At 37.7% G+C, this 21,344-nt stretch overlaps 1 protein-coding gene across 2 annotated transcripts in view; it reads left to right on the top strand.

Moving 5' to 3' along the window:
- The window catches only part of fgfrl1a (fibroblast growth factor receptor like 1a), a 244,256-nt gene extending 225,628 nt beyond the window's left edge, over positions 1 to 18,628 (top strand). For both annotated transcript variants that reach the window (XM_039751781.1, XM_039751782.1), the window contains exons 4-7: positions 6,576 to 6,662; positions 6,973 to 7,257; positions 13,592 to 13,945; positions 16,831 to 18,628. In XM_039751781.1, coding sequence (XP_039607715.1) covers positions 6,576 to 6,662; positions 6,973 to 7,257; positions 13,592 to 13,945; positions 16,831 to 17,264 — 1,160 coding nt within the window. In that variant the 3' untranslated portion in view covers positions 17,265 to 18,628. The remainder of the gene's footprint in view (positions 1 to 6,575; positions 6,663 to 6,972; positions 7,258 to 13,591; positions 13,946 to 16,830) is intronic.
- The last annotated feature ends 2,716 nt before the right edge of the window (positions 18,629 to 21,344 follow it).

The raw sequence follows: 21,344 nt of genomic DNA, 5'->3' as shown, positions 1-21,344 counted from the left end.
AGACACCTTTCTGATGTTAATACTTGAACTAATGTTAACAACGTTTAGGCATTGGCTTCACTCTACTCTTTTACTTTTTTCTCTTTGATTGTATTTATAATTCTCAGTGTTTCATTTAGAATAAAGTTTTAGGGCTTCAAAGCACAACTCTTTTGAAAGGGACATTTACCTTAAAGCTGGAGTGGTCCTATGTTAAGATGCGGCAACTTTTTTGAGATTGTTTGTTTTGGAAATATTACAGTTTACAGAGTTCTTAAGATTAAAAGAATGAAAGAATATTTTTAGCTTTTAGTTTTCTAATGAGTTCAGGTATAAATATAAATTGCTTAAGATATTGGTAATTGCAATAGTTAATGCCATAGCTGTAATATGAAATGACACTCAAAAATCGTAATAAAATACTGTGCAGATAGGAGTTGAATTCTTTTTTTAGGCTTTTTATTGTTGCTGTTGTTCTTGCTTTCTTTTTAACTTTCTGATGTTTTTTTGTTCTTTCTAGTCATGATTGTGTACAATGTTATTTTCTTGAAATAAAATTAATAAATAAGGATTTTGAAAACTACTAATAATGATAAAATAAAATTATACATATGTGCATTGTAAAAAATGCACTGTGTAATATAATAAATCCCTTGGAGATGAATTTGACCTAGAAAATATCCATTGCCCAAATACTTGTTGCAGTTAAATAACAGAAAACTTAGAATGTTAGAAGTCATTTAACACAAATTCTGAACTGTAGTATTTAATATTGTCTTGTCATTTTGTAATCCACTTAATCCAGACCGAGGTTGTGGGAGGTGATGGAGTCTATCCCAGCTAGTGCAGGGTGCAAGGCAAAAGAACAAACCCTGGACAGGGCACCAGTCTATCCCAGCACAAGCACACACACACTAGGGCAGCCCCAGTCCGCCTAACCTGAATGAAACCAGAGCACCTGGTGAATATCGATACCAACTCAGGGAGAACAAGCAAACTCCATCCAGGGAGGACCTGGGGCATGAACCCTGGTCTCCTTATTGCAAGGCAGCAGCACTACCACTGTGCAACTGTGTTATTGTTATATTCCAAAAGGAAAATATAGCATTATACTGTAAGATGTACCACAATTAGGGATAGACTATTTATTGTCATAGGATTGACATTAATAATTTACTGCAGATTATTATAGAGACCATCATAGGCTTATGTGATACAGTCAGAATTACAAAAGCAGTACCAAAATGTTGCATTTCATGGCCCTGAAGATGCTGGCCTCAAGGCAGCCTGCCTGGGATAACTACTATACTGGAGGTTTATTTCAGAGCTTTAAATGTTCACAGTGGCTTTTGAGAAGGTCAAGCTGGTGAAGTAGTTTCATTACTTGGGTTCTGTTATTCAAGACAACAGAAGAAACAAAGATGAAGTTACAGAAGAGAATTTAAATGGTAGAGGGTACATTTAGCAAGAGATGTAAAGTAGATATTTGTTGTGAGATGATCTTTTGGATAGTGTTTATGTAACATTATATGGTTCAGATAAACAATAGGCTCCCCATGTAGTTTAGGTTCCCAGCTTTTTTCCAGTGCCACAGGGGTAGCCACTGCAATCTTGAATTGGAGAAGTGGAAAACTAAATGAATAGTATGCTGGATCAGATGAGTGGTCAATGACACACAATCTTTATATTGTGCCATAGGCTAACCCCATAGAGAAACCAGGTATCTTCAGCTGAGCCTTTCTAGATTTCTAATACTGATATTGTTGAGCGCCAACAAAGTTACCACTGACAGCTGGTATTGAAGTCAGACTCTTTGTTGTCAGAGCAATTTGCAGAGTACAGTTACTTGCATGTACATATCTGAAATAGAAATTAAGATCCATCTTTTTGAACATCTCTGTTCTTAGTTGATTATGATTATCTGTCCTTGAGCTTTAAGCATGGCACTTGCAGTTATCCTATTTCTACATTTGCATAACCAACATAAATCAGTAAGTGTTCTTTGGGAGCCAGAGCTTATCCTAACAACATTCAGCACACTCACATGCGTACACTAAATTTAAAGACGCCAGTTAACTGGGCATAGTTTGTCTCTGTGCCCAAGGGATACCCATCTCACATTAATAAATCTGCCTTTCAGTATGACATTAGCCACTTTTATCTTCTTGCACCAGCAGAAGTCCTCCACACTAGCACAAATAAGCCTGGATGCCTAACTTGAAGGGAAAGGCTGAGGGCCCAAAAGAAAGATAAATCTGCTTACTGTGGCTTAATAAACATCACATTCTGCTACTTGCATGGCCTATGCTACTTCCAAACCACTGCTACGTTGTTAAGAACAGCATATTTTAATGCCAGGATCTGTGTCTTTCAGCCCTTTTATAAATTAAAATGTCCATTTTCTAGGTTGTAACACTAAGGAAGGTGCCTCCATCTTTCTGGGTTGCACTTGTAAAGTGATTTGCATATATGGGTGTCGTGAAATGTAAAATGTCCGAAATATATTAATAAATGATAGATTGAATGGCATGCCCACAGGATTCCTATTAGTATTAGTGCTTCCCATGTGTTGTTTTGAGCATATGAGATATGACAAACCGCTCCTCAGAATGCGTTGTTTCTTATTAATCCAAATGAAAAAACACGGCCTAATTTAGCTCTTTTCTGCCAAGTTTCATCATGTATTGCGTGGCTTGTATGAAGTCAGGATCTTGGCAGAGTACACCTCTAATGATCTGCGTGGTAACACTGCCAAGCAGATATCTTTGCACAAAATGCAGCATGAATATTTATTGCAAGTGGCAGACTCAGCAAAACTCTGAAAATGCCATTCAGAGAATCTCATGGTATGCCCCACTGGGTCAAACAGCTGGTCTTGCTGAACAACAACTGCTTACTGATGACAAATGGAGATTACCGAGAACAGCTTATTATACATTGAATACACATTATTATTTCAAAACCTTTATTTAAGAACATACTAGTTTTATTAATTTTTCTGATTCTGTGGTTTTACTTGCTATCCTGCAGAAAAATGTGTGACAGTTCAGCATAATTTACATGATCTAACTGTTCTTGAGGACAAAATTAAAACAAATCACATTCCAATATGCTACTCTGGACCATCTGTCCTCATTCTGTTGTTGAATATTGTATTCTTTATACCACAACAGGCTCTGTTTGCCAGCAGACACAACTCCATTTAGGTATTTCCACATAGTGGACTTACTGTCAGCCTAAAAAAACAGAACAGGTGGCACAGTATCTTCTACCCGTGTATCTGAGGTGTAGCTAAATGGACTTTTTAATTCCCTACACAGAGTCATTTTAAATAGGATCTGTTGGTACCACCAGAACTTCGGAATTTTCCCCTATGTGTTGTCTTGAGTGGAAGCCATGTTTTTATAATTATCCTTCTAAGTCTCTGGGTTGTTATTATAGTCAAAATACATGTCTTTGCATTGATTGGTGGCTACACTAACTCTAATTATGAATGTATGGATACATACCTTAGTGTGTTTCAGTTTCTGTGGCATTTTTTGTCTTTTACCTGGAAAAAGTGGAATTTTCAGATTCCAAACAGATCCAAAATGTTAATTTTGGGGCAACATAGGAATACAGTGGTTAGTTCTATTGCCTCACAGCTCCAGAGTGTTAAGTTCAAATCATGGCCTAGTCAGGGCAACACACACACTTTTCCCTATATTTACATGGGTGTTTTCCTCCCTGTATTCTTATTTTGTCTCCCACATTCCAAAGATAGGTAGTTTAGTTTAACTGATGGCTTTAAATAAGCCCACTGTGAGTGCGTGTCCCATGCAGTGACTTACTCCAATATCATCCATTCTGTGTAACTCTTGAATTTAATTATGTACAGTTCGATAATGGATTTAGGCTCTTTTTGATGACCATGATATGAACTTCTGCTTTTATCTCCTAGATAGTAATTTCATGTACCTGAATGCTGCTGTACCAAATGATCTAGTGATCCATTATGGACAGAGTGCATGATGTAACAAATAATACACTAAGTACCTACGAAAATAAATGTGTCTCATTCCAAGGCAATGAAAAATATACTGCTATCCACATTTTCAGTGCCTAACACATGTGTTTTAAAAATATCGACATGAGAAAATCGCCCATATGAAAAATGTTACATTTATTTTTGACAAAACAAATCTGCTGTATTATAGAAGCAATAACCATGTAAGCATTTGTTTAGCTGTGAAGTGTGACTAAATATTTAGCCATGTTTTTTGAAGACTTTTGCCAATAATTAAAGTCTTCTGATTCTGTTTCTGTGACATTAAGACATATTTTTATTAAATCAATTTGAAAAATAGGTGAAATTCTATAAAACAGTAAGTTGAGCTGACTTTATATATTATAGTTTCCAGAGGTAAGTACATGGGGGTACACAATAGTCTATGTCAGCAGTACCTGTAAAAGGTACAGGATGTTCTTTGATTTTCTGTGAATACAGCATAGGTTTGAAGTGTGTGGCATCAGTTTGCCCAACTTGGAATGTATACTGTTTGATCAAAGTATGCTGTATACATGCATTCAATACATACAGCATAAGAGATCTGAAAAGAATGAACTATTTGCTGTAAGATAAAACCTTGGTCTTTAAGGGAGCATTTATTGATGAGAAAATCATAAAGTTGACACTTTTCAACACTGCATTTGCCTTCTTTACTTCCTAAGCATTTGTTCATGTTTTTGTTTGTTCATATTCATTCTTAAAGTTCTTACAGAGAGCTGGAACTGAGAATCAATATGTATATTGCAAGAAACCTGTACAAGACATAACAACAAAGATCTGAGGGAGCAATCTGGTTCCTGTTTATTTGTTGGCCGGTGATGAATAAGAAAGCACACTAGTACTGCCAGCAGTAACTATCACTCTTCGCTTGGAACAATGCTTGGTCTAGCATTCACTATAGCACTGTCTCTCTTCAGTTTTCTCATGGAGTTTACCCAAACTTTTGCCTGGGTTGCTCAAACTACCGTTTGCACCATATAAAATGGACTAATAGGTGGAAGCAAGCTGATGATAGTTGTTCTTCTTCAGGATCAGTGCTGTGATGAAAACCTCCCTTTGTCCCATAAACGAACCCAGTGATCACATATGTGCACTATAAAGCTGCAATATTACGGTACAGCAAAGTTTTATGATGCATTCATCATTACCATTTCATTGCCGAGGAATTTCCTTGTACCTTGCATGAGATGGGTGACAAGCAATCACAACTTCAGAAGTTTATTCCTTGGCAGAGTTTCATAGTGTGGGCCCTCGTGACTTTCTTAGGGTTGTCAGATGGGCACCCCCCCTTCCCAGGTGTTTCATTAATTTAAGCCCACAACACCTCGGGAGAGTTCTATCCTACCTCCCCTCTACTGAGTGAGGTTTCTAGTATTCATTGCACCTCAGCCACGGCCAATTCAATGCTGACTCTACTTGTTTAGTGATGTTAGTTACAAGCTCCTTCCAAAATGGAAAAGGCTCTCCCTAGTGACTGGCCTGGAAATCGACTACAGTCTGTTTTACTCTGGGAGATTCCATGCATGCCTTCCTGTCTGTTCACATTCAAGAATGAGTGCTTAGTACCTTCCACAGTTTCTTTCATGGGCTTCCTTCATCCTCTCTTCCCACAGCACAGTCATCTCAAGGATCACCACTTGTTTTGTTTCCATAGACCATAGAAACACTATGTTGGCATGAATATTGAACTGGGAATCTTCTCTGGGAATGTTTGTTGCTTGTTGAGATCCAAACTCATTTCCCAATCAGAAGCTGATTCTAGAAATACGTGCCGGTTGATGTTCTGCTAGGGCTTTCTCCTGTTTTCACAAATCTGAAGAAGCAGGATTCTTTGGTTTTGACGTTATTTGGAATCTTCTTCCTCTCATTCTCGAGTCTCACTGCCACTTCAGCCAAGATCTGGTCATGCAGCAACCTGAACTTCCCATTCAGAGGGCATGCTGGCAGGTTAATAATTAAACTCATCAAGCCATTTTTGTTTGTGAAGTACAAATTAGTTTGTGAAACTAATATGATTTAAATACAAAGACCATGTAGGCCAACGACATCTAGAAAGATTTAATCTAGCATATGTGATAAGGGTGAATGATTTAGCATATGCAAATGGCCCCTCCTAATTTACACTGAGGTTTCATCACTAACAAGGATCAGCGGTGATGGAGTTAAGCACATGAAAATTAATCCTTTTTTCCTCCGTTATTCAAAAGCCTAAGGATTGTTCAGAATTATTGCATTAAATGCTTATTGTTGTTGAAATAAACCTAAAGCATAACATCATTTGCAAGGGATCAGCTAAATACAAAGACTCGAAAATCAAGCAAAGTAAGAAAACAAGTGCCAATGATATGCATTCACTTGCCTTTATTGTCCCACACATTTATATATCTTTTTAAACTTCTGCTTCAGAATTTTAGGGTCATTAAATAGTTTTTTGCTTCATTTTAAATGTAAATCTTATGATTATGCTGAAACCTGTTATCTATACCACCATCCCTACAATAAACGTGTGGATCACTTGCAGTAAAATATGGACTTTATCTCTTTATAGATGACTCAAGCTCGAAAAAGGATGGAGCAGGAGACCTGGGTGGCAGTGATGGCGAATACACTAATGAAGAGATGTCAAAACAGTGGGGTAAGAGACTAAGAATTAACCATCATAACAACTTACTTGTGTGAAAGTCTTTATTTTTAATTTTCTAATTGCACTCCTTTGTTTAATGTTGTGCTGCCTAGAATTGGTTCCAGCCAAGCCCTACATTCGACTTCCAATAAATACTTAATGTTTAAAGCTGCCTCAGAGAAAAGTTTGGTTAGAGTCTTTCAAATTGGAGTATTTAATTAATGTGGATGACTATACTTAACATGTAGTTTTGATATGTGATGCAGTAACATTGGGTCATTCACAAAACAATTCATTTAAATTTTATATTTTTCTTTCACAGTGCGACCCAGGTTTACTCAGCCTGCCAAAATGCGACGGCGAGTGATTGCCCGCCCTGTAGGCAGCTCCATCCGTTTGAAATGTGCAGCCAGTGGAAATCCCCGGCCCGATATTACTTGGTTGAAAGACAGCAAACCTCTGACGGAGCAAGAAGTGGGAGAGGGTCGAAAAAAGAAATGGACGCTTAATCTGAAGAACCTGATGCCAGAAGACAGTGGCAAATACACATGTCGGGTGTTTAACCGAGTAGGGGAGATCAATGCCACCTACAAAGTGGAAGTCATCCGTAAGTGATCCTAAAGAAAAGTCACTTTCTTAGACTGTTTTTATAAAGTAATGTTAGAATCAAGAATCATTATATATGACACTATCAAAGCGCACATCATGGTGGTTCAGTGGTTAGTGCTACTGTCTCGCTGACTGTGGAGTTGAGTCTTTTGACACATAACTAAGACATATCCGTAATTGTGAGTGAGTGTGATGTGTAAATTGGCATCCTATCCAGCATCCAGTACTACCAGGAAAGGCTGTGGCTCATCAGAACTTCCAAACGCACTTCTTGGGTTTAGTAAATGAAAGTATGGATATTTCAGACATATTAAGGCACATAAAATCAGAATACAACATTTTAAAAGATGAAACAATAAGTCCAACAGGAAAGTAACTGTTAGCATAGCTTTCTTGCAGTACCAGAGGATGGAATGACCTGGCCACTCTGAGCGTGAATTTACTCATCTCTGTATTTGCATGGGTATTTCCCGAAGTATTCAAGTTTTTCTCCAAAATTCCAGAGATGTGCTGGGTAGGATATTTGTTGAGTATAAAGTGGTGCAGTTTGAATGAGTAGGCTATGCCCTTGACTGAGATTACATACCTCCAGGATAGACAGTGGTCTAAGGCAACTGTAAAATCTGACTAAGCAATTTCTAAAAATAAATGTTAGATCTTTATTTGTGCCTAGGGGAAAACCGTTTTTTTTTTTACAAAAGTTCTTTAAATACTGTGACAAAATTGCAGTTATATGACTGGCAGAGAAAATTAGGTCATTGGGGTCAGAATCAAAAGTGACGTCATCGGGGTCCAAACCAGAAGTGACGTCATTGGGGCCAGGGAGAATTTCCCATAACTGGTCTGCAGGAGTAAAAGAGAAAGGGTTAATGCACTTCGCCATCCCCTTGTCCAGCATGAAATTACACTCATTCAAGCCCCTTAGCTGCCCCCCATGCACATATGTGTGACAATGCATACATATATATACAGTATGTATGTACATATACATACACACACACTATGCTATGGTCCGAACACACATTTGAAGGACTAAAAAGAAACTAAAATGTCTGACTTGATAATCACAGTCACAGTGAGGCATTATGCAGACGTATTGCTGTTGGAGCCCCAGTAAAGTTTCTTTATTAGCTGAAAGTCCTCAGTGTTAGTGTGCCACAGAGAAGATGTGCAGCATTATTCATCATAATTTGAAATCATAATTTTCAGAATAAATCAAAGATTGACTGTCACACAGTAAATACAAGGAGAGTTATATAGAATTGCAACAAAGAAGGTTGACAATAGATTTATAAACTACATCGAAAAATGATGTCCAAATAAATTAGTGGAGAATGTATTATTTAAGTACAAAATGACAGCAGATTGTAAGTGATCAACTATTGTCTTAGAAGTTACTTTCTATTCATTTTTGGAGTTAAGTATTTTAAGAAACCTGCAATTTTTCATTTTAGCTCCTCAACCTCAATATATTAGATTATTTATTAAGTAGTTGTCTTGTGTTTTTCTTTTGTCACAGAATCATTTTATTAGCTTCTCCTGTGATTAAAAGTGCTTAAGGGGATAAAACTGCTAACTACAGTAGGTTCTTACTAGTAAAATGTTACAGTGAAATCATATCCTTGCTTGGCAGTGCAGAAATGGCCAAGCCAGACTGAGTCATAGGTGTAAATTGACTCCTGCAAGTATGGCGTGCTAATGACTGGGTTAATATTCCAAAAGACGCAATCTTAGAAGGCAGTTCAGTGCTTCTGCAAGTATTCCACACCAACACCTCAGCAGATTAGTGTCAATAAGTAACAGGGACAGGCAAGCTTACACATTTTTTTAATGTATTTAAGAGGCTCAAGGGAGGTGCTTCCATCTGAGTAGCATTTCCCAACCTGTGGGACATGTGTTTCTGATCATCCCACAGCTGTGTGCAGTCTCTGAAAACATATGTTTACACTAAAACAGGAGCAGAGATGGTGGAAATGAATCAAACATCATCTTCATGTCAGATGTGCCATTTTCCCTTTTTATCAAAACCAGACATCGCTGGGAACAAAATTGTTTCTGTTTCAGAAAAGAAGATGTCTGGCTCTAGATCACTTTCTATACTGAGCTACAAGTCGATCAATGCTATTTTGACAATTGAATCAAACATGCAAGGAGAGGTGAAGACAGTAAAGATTGGATCCTAATATGTTAAAAATATATTACAATTTTTCCAACTATAGCATAAAACTGATAGACCTTTCAAATATTGCATGCTGATGCTTATTTTGGCAAAGTTCTTAGGAATGAAAAGAGCATAAGTTATAGGTGGTGTGAAGATTTTACTGATGGCTCTCAGAATTTTAGTTATTCTTTAGCTATTTTTGACCTATGCAGGTTCAGTGGAGAACCTATGATGAACGTCCACCTTTGTCATTGTTGTTGTGAATTGAGCAGGTCTCTTTCAGTCCCCCTGATAATGTGTTTACCTTGCACAATAAGGGCTAACGAGCTGAAAGGGATGACCAAGAGAGGAAGAGATCAGTCCCATGAAACGCCAAAAAAAGTCAAAGCAAATCTTAATTACACAATGAACATGTGCACAAAGATACTTTTTCCTTTGATATCCTAAAACTCATATAATGACACATCTGACTTTGTTCTTTAGTGGTGTGTCGAAGATGTCAACTGCGTAACTTCTGGGACCGCACATCATAGGACTGTGACAACTAAGTGGTGCCTAGGGCAAAAAAATGGAAATCAAAATGCCTCTAAATAATTTCTAATAACTGATAACACTTCCTGTGATAAAAATAAATGAAAAAATCCCATATTGGGGCATAAAAAGGCTTAAACAATGTAAAAAAAATTGCCAGTTTACAGAATCATAACACATTACACATTGGTGTTTGAGACACTTCAATTTGTTTGACGAAAAGCAGAAAAAATGTAGAAGCCTGGCTACGAGCTTTTTGTTCATGGCGTCTATAGGCAAATATACAGTAAAATCTATTAAATAATAAACACAGATTTATGAAAGGTATTCGGTTGACCCTACACTTAGGCAGCAACACCAGCATCAATGTGCTACTATTAAACTTTGTATTTTCTTAACAAAAATTTAAATCAAGTTATTTGATACCAAGTTGTGAAGCAAGTAAAAACTAAACGGTTTGTAAAGCATGTTATTCTAATGCAAGTTCACATATTGTAAGGAAGCAATACTTAAAGCAAAGACACTTTACCAAAGGATACTTATGTATAGTAACCTGTTGAAGAAAAAAAATATTTAAAAAAATAATTCTGATGGGCATTCCATACTGATCAGGACTACAAAAGGCACTGGAGGGCAGACTTCCACTGCACTACAATCACATTCTTGTTCTTCTTTGTTTATGGTAAGAGTAACTCTGCCTGTTCTTTGTGACATCTGACCTATGTTTAGCTTCAGTCCTGTGCTTTGAATATTAGCAACAATTTAAAAGCATTTTTCTGTTAATGTTTCTTCAGGATTCAGCAGTTACCATCATGAACCCGAAAGAACAAACAAAATAATTGCACATACCCAAACACAGGTCTGATATGATATATAAAGGGTTTAGCCCTTTGTATTATCTAGCTGGCACATACGTATTATGTTTGAATCCCACTTTTAATAATTCAGTATATAAAACATCACAATGTTTCTTTTCTATACTTTTTACATTTGCAAGAACTCGCTGATCAGGACCTGCACCAGACATGATTTATTGGGAAACCTCCAGGCAACCTTACGTAGAGTCATCCTCTTTAATAAAAACCCTGTGTGCGTCCAGGTGTCCATGTGTGTGTTTGTATCTTCTGGTGAAGTGTGCATGCGCTGGGCCACACGGCATGTGTTCAGTCTCTTCCTGTGCATTCCTTGTGCAGAGTGAGAGACAGACACACACACAGACACAAGACAGACAGACACGCACACACACACAGGCGCGCGCGAGACAGACACACACACAGGCGCGTGAGACAGACACACACACACAGACACAAACACACACAGGTACGCCAGACAGACAGACAGACAGACAGACAGACACACACACACACATAGGCATGCCGCGAGACAGACAGACAGACACACACACAGGCGCGCGCAAGAGAGAGAGATAGACAGACACACACACACACACAGACACAGAGGCACACGCTTAAGAGAAAAACGCACACGTGAGAGACAGACACACACAGACGCAGGCCTGTGAGAGAGACCCACACACACACACAGGCGCGCGCGTGCATTGTTGCAATGTTACCTTTCCTGGTTGTTTATTAAATTACGGATTTTTCAAATGTTCATTTTTTTCCCTGTGCTTAAAACTCATTAAAAAAAGTGTTTTTAGCGAGCGGGTCGTAAGGCTTAGTGTTATTCAATATTTTTACATTTAGTTTACTATTACGCTGTGCATTCAATGGTATAATTAACTATATTTGTGCTTAAAAACTTAAAAAAATATATATATTTACATACAGTTCTTGCGGTCTGGAACGGATTAATTGTATTTACATACAATCCTATCGGGGAAATTACTTTGGTTCACGACCAAATTGGGTTACAACCAGAGTTTTGGAATAAATTATTGTCGTGAACCGAGGTTCCACTGTATTACTGTCAGACAAAATTACAGGCATTTTACGGAAATACAAACCAGTATTACTGAGAGAGAAAATTAAAGGCACACAATACAGTGACGCATATTACAGCCACATACAAGGTCCCTTGCCATTTAATGTAGACTGTTCCTACTATTGTTTATGCACTACTGTTCTAGCGCCCATTATTGTAACGGGCTTAATTTCTAGTTTCTAATAAAGTCTTATTCATACGGCATCTCCATTTCCACGTGCAAATAAAAAAGAGTTTTTAGATTGGTATAGATTTTCATTTCTTCTTATAGTTCTAAAGTTAGTGCACATCATCAGTTCCGATAGTAGTGCTCAATTAATAATAATAATAATTCATTACATTTATATAGCGCTTTTCTCAGTTGTATAGCCAATACCAGTAATTTCAGAGCTATATGTGCCCAAACAGGAATTCAACAATTAAAGGTTAACCCCAATAAAGGTAAATTTGGAGTAATGACAATGTTGCCACTTTAGCCTTTAGGAACGGAACATTTCTGCAATTGTTGTCACATAGTGGTCAAGTTCTTGGAGCAGCAGCCATATATACGTAAACCTTCTAGCCAAAGACAAGTATGAACAAAGCCAAGTCAAGAATCCCAAGAAAGTTGATTTAGATATAACTTTATTTGACCCCTGAGGGAAATTGGGCTTTGATGTTTTCTCATATTTTCCCTGATCAATACCTAGTACATTTCCTGGAGATTTCTTGAGTTAATGTGTATGTGAACAAAGCCAGAAAACTAACAAGAGACACAAATCATCATAGCATACTCAAGTGTAATTTTCTGGCATTTACTGTATGGAAGTGAATCAATCTTAAGAGATTCCATGACTAGCTGCATTGTTTTGGGGAAGTGTATTTGTTTTGCATTGTTAGCTATTTGAAAGGCATCCGTAAACTAAACAAAATCTAAAACACCAAAACTGCTTTTGTTTCATACAGTAGGGGAAACTGATGAGCCTGGTTATCTCGAGATAGTCATGCATAATTTGTTTCACAGATGCTTTTTTTCTTGAAAATTGAACTTTGTGTAGGAATTTGAATGGTATAAATAGAGACTGTGTATGTGTTCAGATATCAGCATTGAAGTCATTGCATTTGTACGGTTAGAAAACATTATACATTGCACACCATTCATGAACTCCTAACTCCTTGCCTAGGGTGAATGTTTTGAATGTGAATGCTGTCAGCTCAAGAAATTGCTGAGTTTCCCCTGGAGTGCATCGGTGGGCAAATCAAAATAAACTCTTTGGAGGAATTCAATGGGTCATACATCCATCCATCCATCCATTATCCAACCCGCTATATTCTAACTGCAGGGTCACGGGGGTCTGCTGGAGCCAATCCCAGCCAACACAGGGCGCAAGGCAGGAAACAAACCCCAGGCAGGGTGCCAGCCCACCGCAGTGGGTCATACATGTGAAAGAAGTTACAAATACCAGATAACTTCACTGCCTAGTGTTAGAAGTTCTACAGTATGTCTGTAATGTCATTTAGAAGGTTGGTGGAAACCTAGTTAAATATATAATGGTGGCAGTCTACAGAATTCTTTTTCCTTTACCAAAGCCTTACTGATAATCATATGAAAGTACCTGTATGGTACACAAAGCAACATTTTTTTTGAGATAAGCCTGCATATATGCCTTTATGGTTGGTCTTAATGTGCTTATGTCTTTTTTGGTTTTATTTTCAGAGAGGACTCGCTCCAAGCCTATTTTGACTGGCACCCACCCAGTTAACACCACCGTGGACTATGGGGGCACTACTTCATTCCAGTGCAAAGTCCGCAGCGATGTGAAGCCAGTCATCCAGTGGTTGAAACGAGTGGAGCCGGGCAATGAGAACAAATACAACTCAACCATTGATGTTGGAGAACACAAGTTTGTAGTGCTGCCCACAGGAGAGGTGTGGTCACGGCCTGATGGCTCATATTTAAACAAGTTGATGATAACTCGAGCTAAAGAAGAGGATGCTGGCATGTACATCTGTCTCGGGGCCAACACAATGGGTTATAGCTTCCGAAGTGCCTTCCTCACTGTTTTACCAGGTTAGACATATATCTCCTTTGATGTGTCTTCTTGTATCTGGTCAGCAATGATGAATATATTGTTTTACTTATGCATTAAATTGAAAATATATTAGCTTAATTAAGAAATGAGATGCCATCTGGTCCTACTGCCACCATTCAAACTTGCAGCAAATATAATATAAAAACTTAGTAGTTAAAGTAAAAATGGCTCCATCCATCATGACGTGATGGTCATTGCCTTTAGTACATTATCTTTTCTGTATGTATTTTTCAATAACTAGTTTTGACCATTACTATAATCTGTTAAAATATGGACGAATTAATCAGAATTATTTGGCCACAACGTTTTACAATGCAACAACAAATAATATTTCATCAAGACTGATCTAAGAATATTACATTTACAAAGTATATACTGCATATATGATTGTACTTTTAAAATAAGAATATAAAGTGCCACGTCACACAAAGTTTTCTAATTGATTTAAAAGAGGAGGTAGATTGAGGTTTTGGTCATTTTAACATCATAGTTAAAGTGGAACCTCAGCTAAGATAACCTTTGTCATTTTTATTAGTAGCATTATCCCAGTTGTATTGATATTATAAAAATTACTGCATGTGTTACATTTGATCCCAGTAACCAGAAACTTTAGGATGTTTACAGATTAGTAAATATGTTAAAATAATCATGTTTCCAGCAGGACTTTTTATAGAAGATGTTCTTTATTAAATAGTAAATTATCATTTTCACACCCTAGGGGACTGCTCATTTAGCCCATACCCAACATGAAATGGATGCTAGGCCCAAAACAACAATATTCTGAGCAAAGTGTTTGATCTTAAAATCTCTCTGACATATTAAAGTTTACTTGTTGTGAGCTAGAGTCTCAAACATGATGAAATGGGTGTGAGGCCTCCAACATAAGTCATAAAAGCAGGTCATCACCTTCACTGACCAGCCCAGAAGAGGCTCACCCCAATCCAGCTAGTGCCCCAATCACTAACTACTGACTTTGGCCCATACAGATCCAAAAACGAAAAGCTGGATTTAATAGTTCAAAATACAAGAAGTGTACCCAAAAATATATTAAAATGCCCTACAAGACAGAAAGTGACCATAAACATCTGGGTTGTAAAAAGGGTAAAAACAATGTCTTGCCTTATAAAGGCAATATGAGACACTCAAGTCCCAAACACAAATCCAGAAGCCAATCCACAAAACTAAGCAAGAAAATCCAGAACTATATGGTAATGAATTAAAGATAATTCAGTTCTTGCTAGCCCCTGATACAAAATCAGTACTTTGTTGTGAGTTTCTCTTTCTTGGTTGAATATAAATTCAGAAGAATGAACCAGCAGCGGTGATATTAGGGTGGCCCTGCCTCCTGGGGCTCAGCCCACAAAAAACTGAAAATGTGAGCAGCTTTAAAGAGAGAAAATATATATGACTACCAAATCTAAAATAAAAACATGAAAAATACTAATTCAAAATTAACAAAAACAACCATAAAACAAAATATTAAACGTAATCCAAAAAAAATAAACCCTGGCTGTAACACATTATTGTTGTGTCATAATACTTTTATTACTTATGTTTACTAGCATATGTAAATTGTTTTTAAGATGCTGGTACAGCTGCATTGTAAACGCTATCTTGTATGTGCCAACAGTCTACTGTGACTGGGGCGACAGACCACAACCAGAAAAAAGAGTGCACAACTTAAAAGGATGGCTGCACTAAAACAACCTTCTGAATCGATCTGGTTTTACAGAGTCCTGAATGGAAGGGGCACGGGCAGCTTAGTGCACCGTGGGCGGGGTAAGACACCCTCTGAATTGGTGGAAGAGAAGAGGCAGCGTTAGCACCCCCTCTCATCCCAGATTGGTATCACTTACCTCAGCAGAGCTAGGCAGACGATTCCCAGGTGCACATGTGTGACACTACATACTGAGTAGCACACTAAAGTGTACACAGGCATACCCAGAACTTCATTTTCAAAGTGTAAGGCAAAAGAACTTTACATGTGATGCACACAACCTGTTATTGTGTGGGAAATAGTCAACATCTCCTAGCCCTTAATCTAAATACTGGTTTAAGCCTTCCTAATACAACAAAAGTGAATACATCAAAAAATCTAATTTCTCATTATATAAAATGTGCAGATCACCCTCTTCATAAAGTAGCACAGTGGTGGTGGGTGAACCGGGAAGCACAGAATAAGTGTGTGAGGAAGTGAGTGTATGGCAGGCAGTTGTCCTCTTTCACGCCTTTTTTGTTTATTAAAGTTGGGAATTCTCAAAGCCAACTGTTTGGAAGACCAACAGCTGGCAGCTCCTCCTGTTTTTCAGTGGCATAGGGCAGACTAAGAGCTCTGGCACCTGGGGTGGATAGCTAGGAACATTTCCTAGTAGTGATATTGTCTCGTGATGTCTGACGTTACTTGTAGAACATTTGAGGAAGAGCTAACAACCTGCTGATCTTGCATTTTATCTGCTCATAGATAGATAGATAGATAGATAGATAGATAGATAGATAGATAGATAGATAGATAGATAGATTATTAATCCCAAGGGGAAATTCACAGATTAACACATTTTGATAGCTGGAGATCTGTGTTCTGAAAAGCAGACGCAGTTGGCATTAGATAAGGCAACACAACGTCTGACAAACTGAAAAATTAATGATACCATTGAGACCGTTTTAAGTTGCCGACATTAAATAGTGCGATTTTCTGTACATTTTCTTAAATCAGATAAATGAGTTAATAATTGTATTATTGTATGCAAATATAAAAGATGCTGTACTACTTTAATAATTAGTATTGTGTGATCCAGACATCAGATTGTCTTTTTTTTCATTATTTCTTCATTTTTCTTTTTTTTGTGAATATTTTGCATTGCAGATCCAAAGCCGCCTATCTTACCTGTATTACCGACATCAGCAAGTAACCTTCCCTGGCCTGTGATCATAGGTATTCCTGCAGGAGCAGTTTTCATCTTTGGGACAATTCTTCTGTGGCTCTGCCAAACCAAAAAGAAGCCATGCTCCTCACCGTCATCAGCAGCAGCGGCTGCTGCTGCCGCTCAAGCCATTCACCGACAGCCTACCAGAGAACGGATTTGTTTGCCTCAGGCTCCTGACAAGGACTGCGTTGGCTCCGTTAATTATGAGGAATACTTAGCTCAACAGCAGCATTTGTTAAGTCAAGGGTCAACCTTGGCACCCAATGTGGTACCCAAAATGTATCCAAAGATTTACATGGACATTCACACCCACACTCACTCGCATGTGGACGGGAAGATTCACCAGCACCAGCATATTCACTATCAGTGTTAACCTCTGATTTCAAAGGAGAGTCAACAGCACGACCCACACATCAGAACATGTCTGAAAGTAGCCCTCCTCATGGCACCATCAAATGGATATTTTAACACTGCCAACTGCAAAGGAGCCAAGATGTTTTCATGGAGGGGGAAAAAATAAACACCTATGATATTGTTTTTGAGGCAGAACGGGTATGGATAAATGAAGGAACATAAATATATAAAATATATGAAAAAGATAACTTTGAACTTTCAGAAATGGTGTATTTTTTTCTTTTTTCCAGTGATGCTCTTGTTTGGCAAATCAAAGAGAGTATAACAAAAGTCAAGCTGTGACACAAACCAGTACATTTTTATTTTTCCAGCTCATTTTGCAGGATTTTTCATTCTGTCTAAGCAGCAAATTTGGCACCATGGTTTATTTCAGCTTGTTGAACATTTTTGTTTGGTACTGTATGTTGATAATGAAAACAAAATCAACACATTAAAGGATAAAAAAAACTAAAAACTGAGACTCTTAAAAAATCATTTACCTCCAAAGGCAACGACACTTTAACTGACATCTTGTTGCTTAGCTTTTCATTGTTAATATAGACTACGGAAATGCAACAGTTGCTTGAAATGTGTTATTAAAGGACACTGCAAAATTCTTGACCACTATAATGGCCAAAAAACTGCATATATTATTTGCCAATTATATTATTTTTGTACATCAGGGTAAAGGTGCTGAAATAATTCTCCCATTAAGATTCATCTTGTTGGTTACTGCCTTCTTCAAATGAAACATTACTGTTCCATTAAACGTTAACCTACATGAAGCCAAAAGGAATATTCTTCATTCATGTTCTAGCTGCTTAGCAAGTTTTTGCTTCGATTAAATAAAACAGAAAATCGTGTGCAGGAAATGTGAAATCACATTTAAAGGAAATTGGGAGGAGAATGGACCACAATAGTGCCTCTCTGGACTATAGAATCAAGTTTTTTGCCACAAAATATAAAGCTTTAGTAATTCTATATAGACTTTAAACAGAATTCATGTATATTTAATTTATTTTGTTAAGCAAGAAATGATTTATAATGCTTTCATTAAAGCAGACATTTCTATTCATATTTTGATCCAAAATATAAGCAAAGTTAAATTTTTAATGTCATTTTTCTTATAGATGCCTTGTAAGCGATTTAGCGTATATACAATATTTTTGTCAACAATTTCTAAGTCCTATATTTGTATTCACTTTTAAATACAAATATGTAATTATTAATATCTTTGTATTGACAATCCTGTACAGTCTGCATTTTTCGTTGAGTTGCATACCTTATTGGAGTTTGGAGACATCTTAATCCTGTTACCATGGATATTAAAAATGTACAAATTTTTTTTTTTTTGAGTGCCAAAGTTTCATTAAATGATATTTCTGTAATTTCTTTCTCCTTTATTCATTCTGATTCTTTTTCCTAAATTAACATCTGACCTCTGACATCTGAAACTGTTTCACCGCAGATAATCATTTTAACATTAACTGCTATAATTGTTGAAGGTATGGTGGTGCAGCTCCAGGAACCCTACATTAATTCATGGCACAGGTCACTGCCTTTAGGGTGTATGTTCTCCTTGCATCACTATGTTTTCTGTAGATATTCTGTCTTCCTTTTATGAATTCCTCTGGACTCCTATCATAAGGCCTTTTAGTTCGAAAGTTTGCGCTGTGGTCAGTTGTGAACCCGCAAGATCTGGCTCAGAAGTGAGATCCTTGTAGCGTGAGCTATTGGAGTAACACCATTAGTCTGGTGTGCAGAGACCACCTATGAACACTGCGAGAACAGCACTTTTTGGTGACATCTGCTCATCTCTCTCTTTGTATCTGATCCCACCTTTTACGTGCAACACCACCAATACACTCCATCCATCCATAATTCAAATTCCACACTTGTTGCCAAGTGAATAGCTATGAACCTTCACCAAGAAGCATCTCAGTTTAAAGATTTGTGCTGTGGTAACTTTGGGTCGTCAGTCACAAACCTGCAAGGTCGGGTTCAGAAGCGAGGTCCTTGTTGCGTGAGCTAAAGGAGTAATTCATTAGTCATCCACACAGAGACCATCTCTGAACGCTGCGAGCAGAGCAGTTCCTTGGGATGTCAGCTCATCTCTCTCTCTCTGTGTCTGCTCCCACCTTTTATGCGCAGTGCCACCAATACGCTCCACTCATCCACAATGCAAAACCTACCCTTGTTATCAAGTGAACTGCTGTGAACTTGCACCATGAGCCACCTCAATTTGAAGCTTAATCCTGTAGTAACTGCTGGTGGTCAGTGGCAAACCTACAAGGTCTGGCTCAGAAGTGAGGTCCTTGTGGCGTGAGCTAAAAAGTAACTGCATTTACCAGCCACCTCTGAATGCTGTGAGCGTAGAACTTCCTAGTGTCAGACCCTATGTTTTCTGCCAAATGTCACCACTACATCTTATTCCCAAAAATGTGCATTTTGGTTTCAAAAATGGATGCATAAAAATGGAAAGACTATTCAAGGTGTTATACTATTTAATGACCTAGTCCTAGGATACACAAGTATTGGGAAAGTTCCTATAACCCTATCATTGGACCTAACACAGAATAACCTGTGTTAGAACCTCCAGTTCACATGCAATGCACTGATTTCAAAAGGACCATATTTTAAATTTATAACCGAGTGAGAAATTGGTGCAGGGTATAAAATAAAAGAATTAATACACACAATTACAAACCCCAGCTATTCCCTTTATGGTATCTGTTTACTCCCATTTTTGCAGTCTCTCCGTCTCATTTCACTTACCCTAAATTCACTTATGTAGTCACCCAGGAGCTTGTTTTTTTACTTCTCCCTTTGTGGTTATCTTACTGAAGACCTGAGAATATTTTTAAAATCTCTCTTTGAGGTTTACAGCAGTAACTGAAGTTGGCCTCCTAAACTGATTTGGTAAGCTGCACATTTAATAATCAAAAGACAGGACAGGCTGGACTATTCCTGGTTCACGTGGTGCTATGAACTGAGGTGGCTTCTCACTTCATTGCACCATTGAACCTCATAAATCTCTAAAATGTGCAGACAGTCCTGACACAGGCCAGCTAGTCCATCACTTGTTTATCACACACACACACAAGAGCAGAAGCAAATGGTATACCATGTACAGTATCACATAACCTCATCAGACATCTGTTTAATCTTTCCTAATAAATAGGAATATTAATAAAAAACTGAAAATCAAATCATCACAAAACACTGAGTGACAAAATGCAGTGCCTGTAAAAAGTATTCTCCCCTTGGAAATTTTTACATTGCATTTGATTTGGCTTTATTGACATTAATCAACAAAAAAAAAAAAGACTCTTTAATGTCAAAGTGAAAACAGATCTTGACAAAGTGGACTTAATTAATTACACAATATAAAACACAAAATAATTAATCACATACAAATTCACCCCCTTCAAGTCAGTATTTATTATGTGCATCTTCTTCAGCCATGACAGCCTTAAATCTGTGTGGGGGTCTGTATCAGCTTCGCACATCTTCATACAGCAGTTTTTTCCACATACTTCTTTGCAAAACTGCTCAAGCTCTGTCAGGTTGCATGTGGGTGATGAATGAACAGCCCTTATCAAATCCAGCTACATGTTCTCAGTTGGCTTGAGATCGGCACTCAGACTCAGACCCTCCAGAACATTAGCATTGTTGTTTTTAAGCCATTCATTTGTAGTTTATATTTGGGACTGTTGTTTTGACGGAAAACAAATCTTCTCCTAAAGCACAGGTTTTTTGCAAACTGCATTAGGATTTTATTTTACCCTCTGCCATCACGGTCCTTGTAGGGCTTGCTGCAGAGAAGCATCCTCACAGCATGATGCTAACACCTCTATTCTTTACGGTGGGGACGGTGTTTTCGATAATTAATTTTGTTTAATTTACTCCAATCATGGTGTTTAGTATGATGGCCAAAAAGCTCAATTTTGATCTCATCAGACCACAGAACTTTCTTCCAGCTCACTTTGGAGCCTCACCTGTGCCTTCTGGAAAATTCTAGCCGAGAGATCTTGTGCATTTTTTGTCTTTACCACTTTCC

This window comes from Polypterus senegalus, chromosome 4 (genome assembly GCF_016835505.1).
Source record: "Polypterus senegalus isolate Bchr_013 chromosome 4, ASM1683550v1, whole genome shotgun sequence".
In the NCBI taxonomy this organism is placed as follows: domain Eukaryota; kingdom Metazoa; phylum Chordata; class Cladistia; order Polypteriformes; family Polypteridae; genus Polypterus; species Polypterus senegalus.
Note: the sequence above shows the minus strand (reverse complement) of the source record. Positions and strands in the feature narration are given on the sequence as shown.